This window comes from Sparus aurata, chromosome 11 (genome assembly GCF_900880675.1).
Source record: "Sparus aurata chromosome 11, fSpaAur1.1, whole genome shotgun sequence".
NCBI classification, from domain to species: Eukaryota; Metazoa; Chordata; class Actinopteri; order Spariformes; family Sparidae; genus Sparus; species Sparus aurata.
In genome coordinates, this window is record NC_044197.1 from 30920389 (window position 1) to 30934973 (window position 14585).

At 40.3% G+C, this 14585-nt stretch overlaps 1 protein-coding gene across 2 annotated transcripts; it reads left to right on the forward strand.

Moving 5' to 3' along the window:
* Positions 1 to 103: 103 nt before the first annotated feature.
* On the forward strand, positions 104 to 13563 carry LOC115591480 (NAD-dependent protein deacylase sirtuin-5, mitochondrial). Of its 2 annotated transcripts, none has more exons than XM_030433536.1 (9): positions 104 to 267; positions 3010 to 3122; positions 3238 to 3371; positions 9598 to 9823; positions 10302 to 10389; positions 11815 to 11868; positions 11992 to 12115; positions 12500 to 12615; positions 12699 to 13563. In XM_030433536.1, exons 2-9 carry the CDS (start codon positions 3020 to 3022, stop codon positions 12775 to 12777), a joined length of 924 nt encoding a protein of 307 aa, XP_030289396.1. In that variant the 5' UTR covers positions 104 to 267; positions 3010 to 3019; the 3' UTR covers positions 12778 to 13563. The 2 variants fall into 2 exon arrangements, with proteins under 2 accessions (XP_030289396.1, XP_030289395.1); XM_030433535.1 differs by lacking the exon at positions 104 to 267 and adding an exon at positions 1278 to 1967.
* The last annotated feature ends 1022 nt before the right edge of the window (positions 13564 to 14585 follow it).

The window sequence follows — 14585 nt, forward strand, 5'->3', positions numbered from 1 at the left end:
AAAAGCAAATGAGTAAAAGATTTCCAAATAAAATAATTTTCTCTTCCTCGGTACAATTTTTGGGTGGAACAAATGCGCCTGTCTCCAATATTGGAGGGGACACGTCCCCCAGTCCCCCCCGGTTCCTACGCCCTTGCTCTTCAGGGTTGTGTTTTTACCTCACTGACTCCGTTGACAGGCTCATTGTCCACCCACTGACTTAACGGCGAAAACACACCGACTAGTTCCTGCTTCCCTCAGCTAACGGGGTTGACTTCGGTCTGACAGGTAGCTAGTGAGCATTAGCAAACTTTAGTTCAAACGCAGGACCTCACCCCCCATCCCTGGACATATACATCCAGGATCATGACACTGTCTTTCGGACGTAATGTGCTTGTGAAGCCGCTGTCAGCCGCCTTGCCGTGTACCAGCGCTAGCTTCCATTCGACATGCTCTTAGCATAGCTAGCTAGCATACCCTACTACAAGCTAAGACAGGCTCAGTTTACTGCGCAGGAGGGTCCATGCCTGTTGAAGAACAGAAAACTGTCATATTACCACTTTATTACTGTTGCCCATCTTAATACCGTATAGCATTATTTTCGAGTACAATAGGTAATTTAGCATGTTAGCTTTGTGCTTGTTTATGTTGACTTAGACGACCTGTAAGCTTTTAAAAAGCCACAATGACCTTCCTGAAAACGAAACTAACCTAACTACAAGCTAACAACAGGTCGTCTCCCACAGCTAGCTCATCATCGCGTTTATCACCTGAAGAGTTTTGTGAAAGAAAGATAAGTAAATTACGAGCCTAGCTTTGAAGAAACCTCTGATATGACAATTTGACAACACTTAGTTTAATTAAGTGTTGAAGACATGTCCAGACTGATTTAACACTCCTCTGTTAACATAAGTAGGTCAACTTTTAGTTTCTACGATTCCCAAATTGCCATGTTTTAGTCTATCTAAACAAAGATGGCGGCCAGAAGTGACATCTGAGTTACCTTCGACTTTTTCTGTGTGAAAAACATTTTTGTATAATTATTTGGAGAAATAACTCCCTGTCCAAAAATTGTCAACTTCCACTGAGCAAAACTATCTGCAAGATGTTCAAAAGATGTCCACTGAAGAGCTAGAATGGACGTTTTTGATGCATAATTTAAGACATGATATTTTCAACATTGGAACCCCGCTAGAAAAACCAGCAGACACCAGCACCAAAAGAACATTATGCTGGTCTTGCTGATGACCAGTTACTAGCATGAAGTTTGTCTATTTAAAAGATAATTTTCCAAGTTAATATAGTCTCGGTTTGTCATCAAACTAATGAAATATCAGACCATAAACACAACATATGCTGGTCTTTGTATAGCACCATTCAAGAGCAGAAAGTCACAAAGTGCTTCACAACAAAAATGACAGAAAAATGTAAACAAAGCAACATAAAAACAGCCAGCCAGCAAACTATTGGCGAAACATAGCAATATAAAATTGCAGACACGTTAATCAAAAGCAAGTTTAAATAGATGAGTGTTAAACTGCTTTTTAAATGTGTCCACGTTAGGTAAGTTCTCGAGTGTAGGAGTACTACTACTAGAGCACAGTCTCATTTTCTCTCTAGCCTGGTGGAGGAACAGCCAACCCACCCTGGTCAGTGGAGCACACAGTCCTACCTGTGGTTTAAGGCATAATGAGGTTTTGAATGTAAAGCTGGTTCCTCACCACACAGGGCTCTGAATGTGATTAGCAGGATCTTAAAATGAATCCTGAATTGTATGGCCGGCCAGTGTAAAGACACAAGGATTGGTGTTACAAATGCCATGTTTTTGTCATCCAATCCCCATTGTCAGCCAAGTTAATAAAGTTGCAGTTTGTAGTATTTAAAGTAAAATACAATCTAGTTCTGTGTTAAACCGCTCTGTAAACTACATCGTCTCGTTCAACAGACGTCACCAACACCAACATGGCTGCCAACTCGGCACAGAGAAGGTACTAAAAAAGATTAAAATCACAATAAACTGTCCATAACACAACTGCAGGTATGTGAAAGGAGAGCTGACTAGTTCTGTGAGCTGCTTATATACAGGAGCAGCTCTGTAGTGTTTAAATCATGGGTTTATGTGAGTGTTGAATGATACCAAGTCACTAATGAGGCCGTTGGCTGTGTGGTCTTTATAATTACGGATTTTCACAGTCTGATATTTCATTAGTTTGATGACAAACCGAGACTTTATTGACTAGGAAAATTATTTTTTAAATTGACGAACTTCATGTGTGATTCATGACATAATTCAAACGTGATCGCAGAGTTATTTATCTTTCTCCATTCACTACCATACCAAGTTTTTCTCAAGTAAGGACCCATGAGGCAAACTGGAAGCGGCACGATTTCGGCTCTCTATTGTTGGGGTCCAAGGTTGGATGATCCAAACATAGTATTCAGTAAAGCCAATCGGTTGCTAGCCTTTATGATTCTTTTGGAGGCTACAGTTTGCAGTGCCTTTGTATTTTGTTTCTGTTATTTTAATGTTTTTATGTGCTCTGTATGTAAATTATGTGTTTTCTATAAATTTGTGATATTTAACAATTTTGGTAGAGGCGTCAAATAAGAATGCTGGGGTTTTAGCTTGTTCCTGCACTGTGCAGTATATCATTTATCATCCTTGTTATTTTTTGTTTAATTGTGCAAAATTAACACTGCAAACTACCTGGTTGAGTATCTCCTTCATGTATTGAGGCTCAGTCTGGAAGTTTGATTCCACCCTGTAGCTTTTGCTGCATGGAGTAAAACTGGGTCATCATAAAAGCTATAATTTTGATCCATTGCACGTCTTTAATTAAATTTGAAACAATGTCAAATGTGACATGAAAACTCTCATTTTGAACCTTGTGAAGATGTTACTTGAAAACCAGTATTGAATGTTGAAAGGAGGTCTCTAAAAGTTTCATTCTGGCTCAGTGGGTTGAGGCACAAACTGAGTTGACATCAGCTGTGTTCCCAGAGTGACTAGTGTAATATTGTCCTCTCTAGGTTAAACCAGATGATTTTGCGCCAGTTCACCTGCAGAGCCTTAATTACCTCTCAGCTGTATGCCCGGATAAAAAGACAACAGCATTTCAAAGAGATGGCCCAGCCCAGTTCAGGTCACCTTTATTTTTCACCTTTTCTGCTTCTGTTGCATCTTCTTGCTGAGCAATTATTATCCACAAATCACTGAACTTCCATCATTTAAATTTTGTGTTATGCCTTTGTGCTCAGATTTGGCAGCATTCAGGAAGATCTTCTCCGAAGCCAACAGTATCGCCATCATCACCGGAGCAGGAGTGAGTGCAGAGAGCGGAGTCCCCACCTTCAGAGGGGAAGGAGGCTACTGGAGGAAATGGCAAGCACAGGTACTCCACTCTATGATTATACAAACCCCAATTCCAATGAAGTTGGGACATTGTGTAAAATGTAAATAAAAACAGAATACAATTATTTGCAATTCCTTTTCAACTTGTATTCAATTGAATACACTACAAAGACAAGATATTTAATGTTAAAACTGATAAACTTTATTGTTTTTAGCAAATATTCACTCATTTTGAATTTGATGCCTGCAACACGTTCCAAAAGAGCTGGGACAGGGGCATGTTTACCACTGTGTTACATCACCTTTCCTTTTAACAACACTCAATAATAGGGGTGTTCCAACAAGGGTCCCTCACGATTTGATTCGATTTCGATTGTGGGAGCTTCGATTCTTCAATTCTTTGATTATAATGATTGTCGATTCGATTCTATTATTGGTGCCACGATTCTTCGATTATTGCGATTTTCAATGCAGACATCAAGTTTAAATATTTGACCAACTGTGTTTTACAGGAGGAGGATGATCTGAACAGCTGTTCTATTCACACTTAAAGTGCATATTGCAGGTTAGACCCCCCCTTACATCAATGTTTAGAAAAATAATGTAGGAACATTTTTTTATTAAAATTATATTTATACATGCTGTATTTAGGCTTTGGTGGCCGTTTTTGTGATTTTACTTCCGCATTTGAAAACGCTTGACCGGAAGAGACGTAGGCAGAGGGAGAGCGGTCAATTTGAACAATAGGAAAACAATGGATTCTGGTGCCGGTTCTGACCCCGAGGAAACTTTAAATGTGTACAATTACACATATGACAGACCACAGCCGTATAACTACGAGCCCGTTGTGCAACCCAGAGAGCAGAGAGAGATTGGGGGAAGAATTAATGGCCAGAGGAGAGAGATAGAGCTGTGGTGCCAGGAGAATCAGTGGAGAGTACGGCAGGTGTCTTGGTGAGAGACCAGTGTTAGCTTATACGCATTAGTTACGGATATGAATGCTATATACACTACTCACAATAAGTTAGGGATATTGTGAGAGACTCAGTGGATTTCATACATACGGTGTTTGTTTCACTTCAGAGAGTTTTATATATATATATATATATATATATATATATATATATATATATAAACAATTAAATGCAAAAATAAAAAAATCATTACTACCTGTGTCACAGTTTTTGATGCCATAGTAATTTTTTGTCCCTATCCCCAGGCAGATTGTCCGCTGGGCCTATGGCATTCTGGGCAGGCACATCAGAAAGCCTCTACCTGCTTGTGTTGTGTCTGCCATTAGAAAGCAGTTTCCAGAGGAAGGAGGAGATTATAAAGGGTTTGAATGGCCTCATTTGGGTGGAAATTAATAATAAAAAAACAAATCACAATTACCAAATGTCACTCTGAAAATGTGTTCAAAATTGTAGATCATTTACACACGTGAACAAAATTGGTCCTGTTGAAGGGAAACCTACAATTATCACTGAAATAACTTGAAACTGACAAAGGTGACAAACAATACATTAAAAGAAAATTATGGAAATTAATAATGAAACTGACCTGGACAAAAATGATGGTACCCTTAACCTAATCTGAACTTTATATTTTGTTGCACAATCTTTTGAGCCAATCACTGCAGTCAGGTGATTTCTGTAACTCTTAGTCAGACTTCTGCACCTGTAGACTCCTCAGGAGCAAACTGCTCCAGCTGACTCAGGTTCGAGGGCTCCTTCTCCCGACTGCATGTTCCAGCGCCTTCCACAGATGTTCAACAGGATTTAGATCAGGGCTCATAGAAGAAGCTGTCCAGTGTTTTATTCGCAGCCATTCCTGGGTGTTTGTAGCTGCTGTGTGTTTTGGGTCATTACCCTGTTGGACGACCCCTGACCTGTGACCTAATCTGGACTTTGTGACACTGGGCAGCACATTTGGGTTCTGAATGACTTGATAGTCTTGAGATTTCATTGAACTCTGCACAGATTCAAGACACTGTGTACCAGTTGCAGCAAAGCAGAACCAGAACAGAACTGAGCCTGATCCATGTTTCACAGTAGGTACAGTTTTATTGTATGTTTCATTTTGCATCTGTGTACAAAGAGCTGATGGGACTTAAAAAAGCTTCAGTTTTGGTTCAAAAAGGCTCGAGCTTTGTCTCATCTGTCCACAAACCTTCTGTGAGAATGTCCTTTGGTCTTTGCTGAAACTTTTTGAACCAAAACTGAAGCTTTTTTAAGTCACATCAGCCTCTTCACACTGCCGTTTGCATGCGGGGATCCTGCGCCAATTCTCTGCACCCTCCCCTGTGTGAAAGTTTCAGATGAGGAGAGGGGGGAAATTTCGCTCCAGCGCTGATTTGCCTCTGGAGGTAGTATCAAGCCCGCATTATTTGTGAGCCGTCCCAGTGTGAACGGATAATCCGGAGGGGGGACGCCGTGACATTCCGACACACCTGCATTGCGACACCCCTCCATTCCGAAACCCCCCCACTCCGACACACCGCTCTTCCGACCCTCCCCCCAAAACACAGCTGTTCAGAAATTAAACACCGCTATCCGTGGTGCTGAAATCCCTACTTCCAGCCGCCCACACATTTCTGAAGTGGGTTAAGGTAAGGGTTAGTTCGGAGTGGGGGGGTTTCGGAATGGAGGGGTTTCCCCAATAGACTTTTCGGAATAGCGGGGTCTTTGAAAAAAGAGGGAAACCCCGCCATTACGATGAATTGAAGTCTATGTTCGGAACAGCGGGGTTTCGGAAAGGCGGGGTGTAACCATCCGGAAGTGCGGAGCAGGGGTGTGTCGGTTGTGCAGTCTGATAACTGCACAGGTCCTTCCCTCAACTAAATACAGAGAAATGTCCCACAAAGCAACGTTACAGGACCGAACAAAAGTAATGTAGTAACTGTAACTGTCTTTGGCAGCTTATATGAGGAAAACAAACACCACAGCTGTATGTGGAGAAGTGTCCGTCTTCCTGTCCGTCCTCCCGCCTGTCCTACCGACTCTTCCTCACATTTCTGCATAAAAAAACGCGTCTGTCACCGGCTAAAAACTTTAACTCACCGAGTGTTTGTGATGAAAATAAATCACCGCGACCGTCAAGCTCTCCGGACCGAGACAAAACGGCTGACTCACTACAACACAACCGCTCTTACTGATAACGTACCTACTCCCACACTGAGCTATGGCTGCTGCTAGCATATAACTCCCTCTCGTTACGTAATATGACACGATGTTGAAAAAAAAGCGGTTTTTGGCACTTTGCTCAAAACTGTCACTTTTTCGGTTAAACACTCCCCTAACGTCTTGAATAACATTTTAAATCCTCAATCAACTTTTCAAAAGGTAATTTTTGGACCAGATTACACATGCATTTTGTAAAAAATTTAACCTGCAATATGCTCTTTAAAATGTTTTTTGTCTTTTCAATGTAATTTTCAATCTATGAAATCAAACTGTGCCTTTTTTTGCCAAGCTTCTCTCAAGTTTTACTCTTTCAAATAATCAACCATCTACAGAACTTTTCAGTACGCTATTTTTCTACTTCTTCTCATCATCATTATCATTAATTATTATTATTAATAATATTGTTAAAGTGAGCCTCTTATCGTTTAACAGAAAAATACATCATACAAACAGCAACTTTTGCAGCCTTGTCAGTCTGATGGCGAGTTATCACCTTTCTGTCATCACTAACATACTGTTAATAATCAAAGAAGCTCTGAGGCTTTACATTTGTTCTGTTATAATACAAGATTTCAGCATTGAGCTACAGTCAGGCTACATTCATGATTTTGTACAGTCAAACTAACCAAAAACTTATTATTGATCATCATTATAAAGTTTCAGGGCGTTCCTGTAACCATGGTAACTCACGGTGTTTTACACAGATACACTGCAGACAAAGTCCAGACTATAGTTGTTATTTCACACATGTAGCACACAACAGGAGACTCGCCGTGTCAGACGAGTTCTCACGTGTTGACTAAACTCAAAAGCTAATTGGTAACGTAGCAGCGCGACGAGTTCTTCCTAGCTAAGCAACTAAACTTTAGCGCCGCTCCGTGTTTAGATCCCGCCCTGTGTGGGATCACTACACTGTCATTGGTCAGACGCGCACACGCTGTTAACGATACCATTGGCTGTAGAGTGTGACAATCTGTCAATAAAGATCGGTCAACATTTGTTCTCCGATCTACATTGATCTCATAAGTCGCCTCTGTGAAGTTTGAATGACGGAAATCCGTCATAGCGACAGAGAACTTTAATCCATGTGAACTTATTCAGTCTGGTGCTTCAGTACAGTAAGGTGAACACAACACAAACACAGTAGAGCAGAGTGGCACTCACACTCATTGGTGAGGGAGTTTGTAGCGCGGCTCCATAGTGCGCACCGCTAACCGAAACTAACGTTACTGCTCCGTTTGTTGTGGTCCCACTCACTAAACAGCCAGGCGGCGTGCGCGCTAAGGTTCCGGTTACGTGTTTTTTGTCCCGGTCTTGCGGCAAAGCATTGGCGTTAATTAATCGATGCCAAATCGTCACGTGACGCATCGCGATGCAGCGCCACATCGATGAATTGCACCCACCTCTACTCAATAAGTGTTTGGGAACTGAGGACACTAATTGTTGAAGTGTTGTATGTGAAATTTTTCTCATTCTTGCATGATATACGACTTCAGTTGCTCAACAGTGGGGCCTCCACCTTCATATTTTGCCCTTCATAATGCGCCACACATTTAGTACCCGCACTCTTTTACTATGAAGCCACGCTGTTGTAACACGTGTAGAATGTGGCTCTGCATTATCTTGCATAAGTAAGCAGGGATATCTCTGAAAAAGACGTTGCTTAGATGGCAGCATATGTTGCTCCAAAACCTGTATGTACCTTTTAGCATTTATGGTGCCTTCACAGATGTGCAAGTTACCTGTGCCATGGGCACTAACACACCCCCATACCATCACAGATGCTAGCTTATGAACTTTGCGCTGGTAACAGTCTGGATGGTCCTTTTCCTCATTGGCCCAGAGGTCACAACGTCCATGATTTCCAAAAACATTTTGAAATGTGGACTTGTTAAGACCACAGCACATTTTTCCACTTTGCTTCAGTCCATCTCCGATGAGCTTGAGCCCAGAGAAGCCGGCGACATTTCTGGATGTTGATATAGGGCTTTCACTTTGCATTGTAGAGTTTTAACTTGCACTTGTAGATGTAGGGACAAGCTGTGTTAACTGACAGTGGTTTTCTGATGTGTTCCTGAGCCAATGTGGTAATATCCTTGACAGAATGATGTCGGTTTTTAATGCAGTGCTGCCTGAGGGATCAAAGGTCATAGGCATTTAATGTTGTTTTTTGGCCTTGCCGCTTACATGCAGAGATTTCTCCAGATTGTCTGAATCTTTTGATGATATTATGGACTGTAGATGAAGAAATCCCTCCATTTCTTGCAATAGAACGTTGAGAAACGTTGTTCTTAAACTGTAAGATCCCCATCCTTGCTTGTGAATGACTGAGCCTTTTGGGGATGCTCCTTCTATACCCAATCATGGCACTCACCTGTTTCCAATTAACCGGTTCACCTGTGGAATGTTCCAAACAGGTGTTTTTTAAGCATTCCTCACCTTTCCCAGTCTTTTGTTGCCGCTGTCCCAGCTATTTTGGAACGTGTTGCAGACATCCAATTCAAAATGAGTGTATATCTGCACAAAAGCAATAAAGTTTATCAGTTTGAACATTAAATATCTTGTCTTTTTAGTGTATTCAATTGAATTTAAGTTGGAAAGGATTTTCAAATCATTGTATTCTGTTGTTATTTACGTTTTACAAAACATCCCAACGTCATTGGAATTGGGGTTTGTATTACTGAACTATGTCCCAGTATACTGAGAGGTGTTTCTGTTATTTAGTCAACCCTAATTGATGTAAATAGGGTGGACAGAATAAAAGAAGTCCGTATAATGCAGTAATGCAATATGATAAAATACACCAGCAGTACAAACTGAAAAAATCATAACGTTGAATCGACACCTCTCTAAAACAAGAAAACTCAATATTTTAACATTCTTAAAGGTAGTCTTTACTACAGGACTCATGTATTGATTGAATTGGCTTAAGCTAGGAGTAACTAATAAACTGACAAGTGTATTACGCAATAGAGAGCTGCAACTGTGGGAAAGGAGCTTTAGTGATAGTAGCTGTCTTGGCAACGTTTTGCTCAGCACTGATTTTTATAACAAATAACGATTTCAAACATTTTCATCTTTTAGCAACTTGCCACTCCAGAGGCCTTCTCCAGGAATCCCTCCCGTGTTTGGGAGTTTTACCACTACCGGCGTGAGGTGATGCGCACTAAAGATCCCAACCCCGCTCACCTGGCCATCGCCAAGTGTGAGGAGCGACTGAGCAAACAGGGACGTACGGTAACAATCATCACTCAGAATATCGACGAGCTCCACCACCGCGCCGGATCCAAAAACATCCTGGAAATCCATGGCAAGTAGAAAAACAGTGCAGACACCCAATCCTAGCTTGGATTGCATAATCAGAGTAATCTATTTTCTAGCCTGCTGGAAATTCTAAATACTTAATTGATGTTTCATATATTATGACAATTTTTTCAAGCAAAAATACCGATCTCTTCCATCCTTTAGACTTTAAGGATTGGACAAGAGAACTGAGGACTAAATGAGATTTAATGGCTTCACCATGGATGTTAGAAAATTAATTATGGCCATTATTTTCACTAAATTCGGAGAAGCTATTAATTATCTGAGAAAACAATTCTTGAATTTCTAGAAATTACATTAAAGAAAAATGTTCATAATCTTCAAACTAGAGTAATGTTTGGCATTTTTATTTGATATATGACACAGTACAGTTGTTAAAATAGTAGTACATTTTTTTTATTATTCTGACTGATTGATTGACATGTTTCAGTACTAATCTGACATCTCATGTGTTGATAATCCAGGAAGTCTGTTTCAAACACGGTGTATGAGCTGTGGTCATGAAGCAGCCAATTACAAGAGCCCCATCTGTGCCGCTCTGGAGGGAAAGGGGTGAGAGCCTCATCTGATGTCATTTGATGATGTGGACTGTTTTCCTCAACAATATGAACATTTGTAATAAAAGATATCGATCAAATTTATTTGAGCAAAAAATTACCAGCGGAGAAAAAGTCGGTTTAATTCAGTCAGACATCACAAAGCTGAATAAAATCTGATAACGTGATGAAACTAAAAATCTGTGACACTTTAAAAGCCACTTATCTGACATTCAAAATGAATGTTTTTAATCATCTAAATGTTCTACAAACTACAGTCAGTCTCTGTCTTGAATTAAAAGAAGATTATGTTAAGATTGAAAGTTTATGTCAAAGCATTTTAATAACTGATGTTAAAACTAATCTCTGTTTACAGTAATTCTGATCCTGAACTGTGTGTCCTACTGTTCTCAGGTCATACTGATGATTAAAATTAAATGGAAACACTGCAGATGAATAAATGAAATAACATAAAATAAAATGAAGTAAGTTAATGGAAGTATTGCTTTGGATGTGCGTTGTCATGTTTGTTGGTTTTTTTATTATAATTGTATTGTATGTTTTGTATCAAAACACTAACTATTAGGAAAATAGCTGTAATGCTGGGGATTGTCAACCATATCTTACCTAAAATGGTTTACAAATTGTAAGTGTGGGCACTGTGTAGCTGTTATACGAAGTAAAATGTAAACATCAGATAGGGACAACATTAAATTACATGAATTATAGGAGCCGTGCTTTAGATCAGTTTATAATTTAAAAAGTTTGGAGCACATTTTGTCAGGTTCTGGTAAACGGGGGAAAACTCAGGAGGAAGGGGTTAGACCCAAACACAGTAAAACAGGGGACATGAGGCAAGATCAGTGATGAACAAAAGGCAAGCTTTATTTTAAAGCTGAATGCAAAACCCAAAACAGACAAAACGGGGACGAAAGAACAAAGTAGCAACTGAACAGCGAAACAACAAAGTGCAAAGGAAAAAGGGCAAAGTACAAATCAAAACCAAAGTTCAAATCAAAATGGAAAATGCAAAACTCAAAATCCAAAGACACATACCAGAAGGAACAGGGAACCAACAGGAGCAGGCATGAGCAGGGGCAGACAAAACCATACGGAAGACATACAATGACCGGACGAGGAGTGAAGGAAACACACAGACTAAATACACAGACACTGAATACCAAAGAGGAACAGGTGAGGAGAGAGAGGAGGGAGGAAGCCAGGTGAGTTAACGAAGGGGAGGAGCACAGAGGAGCAGACCAGGAGGGAACAAGGCAGACAGACAGAGGGAGACAAAGGGCAGACCACAGGAAAAACTTAAAGGCACAAGGCATGAAAAATCCAAACGTGACACAACACAATAAACACACGGCAAAATCAGGAATCATGACACATTTGCCCTTAACAGTGACAAACCTCTTTTGTCAAATTGCCTCCTCAGAGCTCCAGACCCAAAAACAGACGATGCTGAGATCCCTGTTCAGTATCTGCCCAGGTAAGACACACACATTTTCTATTTAAGTACTCTGCTCTTTTGAAATGAGGTTATTTGTTTCGACAAAGTGTGTATGTGTGTGTATGCGTGTGTGTGTGTGTGTGTGTGTGTGTGTTGTTTCAGGTGTGAGCAGACAGGCTGTCACGGCCTCCTGAGACCAGCTGTGGTTTGGTTTGGAGAGACTCTGGACTCAGACATCCTAACCCGAGCAGAGCAGGTGTTGGACAGCTGTGACCTCTGCCTCGTGGTACTGACACATTTTATTTCCATACTCTTAAATTGTATAAATGTTTGATATTTTGCTCCAAATGATTTAAAAAACACAGTTCAACCGTACAGCTACAGAACTCCGCATAATCAGACAGTTTGACACCTGTAAAGGTGTTCCGGACTGTCAAAATCTTTTTCATACAAAAAGATGAAATAATAAATGCTTAATAAATATCTTTTGCTGTGTTATTTTGAAGAATAACATTTTAGATGTTAAATTTGGTGCTTTGTAAAAATCAAGTATGTTGTACTAAACAAAGAAAAAAGTAAATTGTTATTTGTAGAGAAATTCTCCTTGAAATCTTTAGTGAAATAAATTAACTTTAGGTATTTCAATTTTTAATAATATCCCTCTCTGCAGGTTGGCACATCATCTGTTGTGTATCCAGCAGCCATGTTTGCTCCTCAGGTGGCAGCCAGAGGAGTCCCTGTGGCTGAATTCAACATGGAAAACACACCAGCCACCCAGCGCTTCAAGTACGTTTTAATGTACTGTCACAAAGTCAGATACATTACATACATACAAGATACAGATACATACAATTTCTTCTTTGTTTCAGGTTCCACTTCCATGGCCCCTGTGGGACCACGCTGCCCCCTGCGCTGGAATGCCATGAGAGTGAGCAGAGTGAAAAATGAGTCCTGGACATCAGCTGACCACAGACCAGACCGTCTAACACTGGAGGACTTTATTTACCAATAATAAGAGTACTTAACATGTCCAGTGTGGAGAAAAACTGAAAGACTGAATAAATGTTTGTTTAAGCTGTCACACAGACACAAGTGCAATGAAGAGCAAACACACTGTATTATTTAAAGTTACACACTCACAGAACTTTGGGCATTTAAGTTCAAGTTGATGCATTTAGTTTTTCGAGTTTTGTAGATCCCAAATCACACCAGCGCTCTGTGTGGCCGGCTGCCAACACCAAATATTGTTAGTGGTAACCGTGAAACCAACATTTCCAAATGATTAGCTGTGCTGGTTGTAAAGGGTAATGTTGAAAAAGAAACAAATCATTAGTAGTGTGGATTAAATATGATCACATGTAGGTCAACTGATCCCTCCTTCTGCATTGAATGAACAGTGAATGTGTGACAGTAGGGGGCAGTGTTAAGCTGCTGTTGTGCCGAATACAACAACGCCTGTGAGGAGGAAAAACTGACTTCTTCTGAAGGATCTGTGGGCTCTGCCTGGGATATGTGGTGTGTGTGTGTGTGTGTGTGTGTGTGTGTTTGAGAGAGAATTTATGGACCGTGATGAATACTGTGTACGATGCCTTCCAGTGGCTGTGAGTCAGCTCCAGTTAAAGCAGGGAAACCAGTGACTGTGCATTCCCTCAGCCAGTCATGAAAAGATAGAGGATTTGTTACATGTGTGTTGATGTTCTGATGCTGACCTGATATAAACAACATTATAAAATATGAGATGAACGTCTATGCAGGGCTTACTCAGATTTAGTTTTTATGCATTTAAATGTATGCATGAGTTGCAAATGCTGCAACAGACTGAATCAGAAATGATAAGAGTTTATTAGCACAGTGTGTTAGTGATGGTAGTAGAGTGTATGAATTGTTCTGTCCTCTACACTGTATGGTCTCTGTTGTAGGCGATGTCCTGCTTATGCTGAGGATGAGATTGTGCTTGACACTTCCCTGCATGAAAAACACAACTGCTTCTGTATTTGTGCTACTGTCTTGTATAGCAGTGATTCCCATGTACCAGTTTACCGCGGGAAAGATTATGGAGGTGCTCAGCTAATTTGTAAAAATGAAAAATTATGATTTGGTATTTAAACCTATCCGAATAAATGTTTTAGGGCAAAAAAAAAAAATAAACAAGCAATAAACAATAAACGACCAGCGTTCTCAGTGTTGATTTTGGATTACATCAGATTAGCTGTATGGATCCATTTTATGTTAGTTTTGTTCCGTTGTTTTTTGTTTGTTTCATCAAGAGACTGGGATGCTGGATGAGCTGTATGGAGTCTGTTGTTGTTTTACATTTTAAACAAGTGCCCTGCTACTTAATTTGTGAGGTTCAACTGTGCATTGAGGGTGCAAATGCCATATTTGGAAAATCAGTTTGTTATCCAGAGACTTTGATGACACCGGACGAGCAGGTTTCAGTTGTTTTCTTCTGCTTTAAAACAAGTACCCAGCCTTCCCCGTTCTGCCATTGCTGTTGTAGGTACCACAACAGGAGGATCCTGCACTCTGCACGTTGCCCAACTGTCTCTTTATGGACTTCTCTGTCCATATTGTTATAAAGTTGGTACCAGAACATTTAGAACATTTCTTTTCATCTTTAACTGCATGAGCACAGGGAAGAGAGAGACATGGATTACTGACTAAACACTCTATAACAGTGATTTTTGTTAGAATTAACAGGTACAGCAGCTTTCATATACAGGGCTGTGTGTGCATCACACAGAAAAAAGATTGGG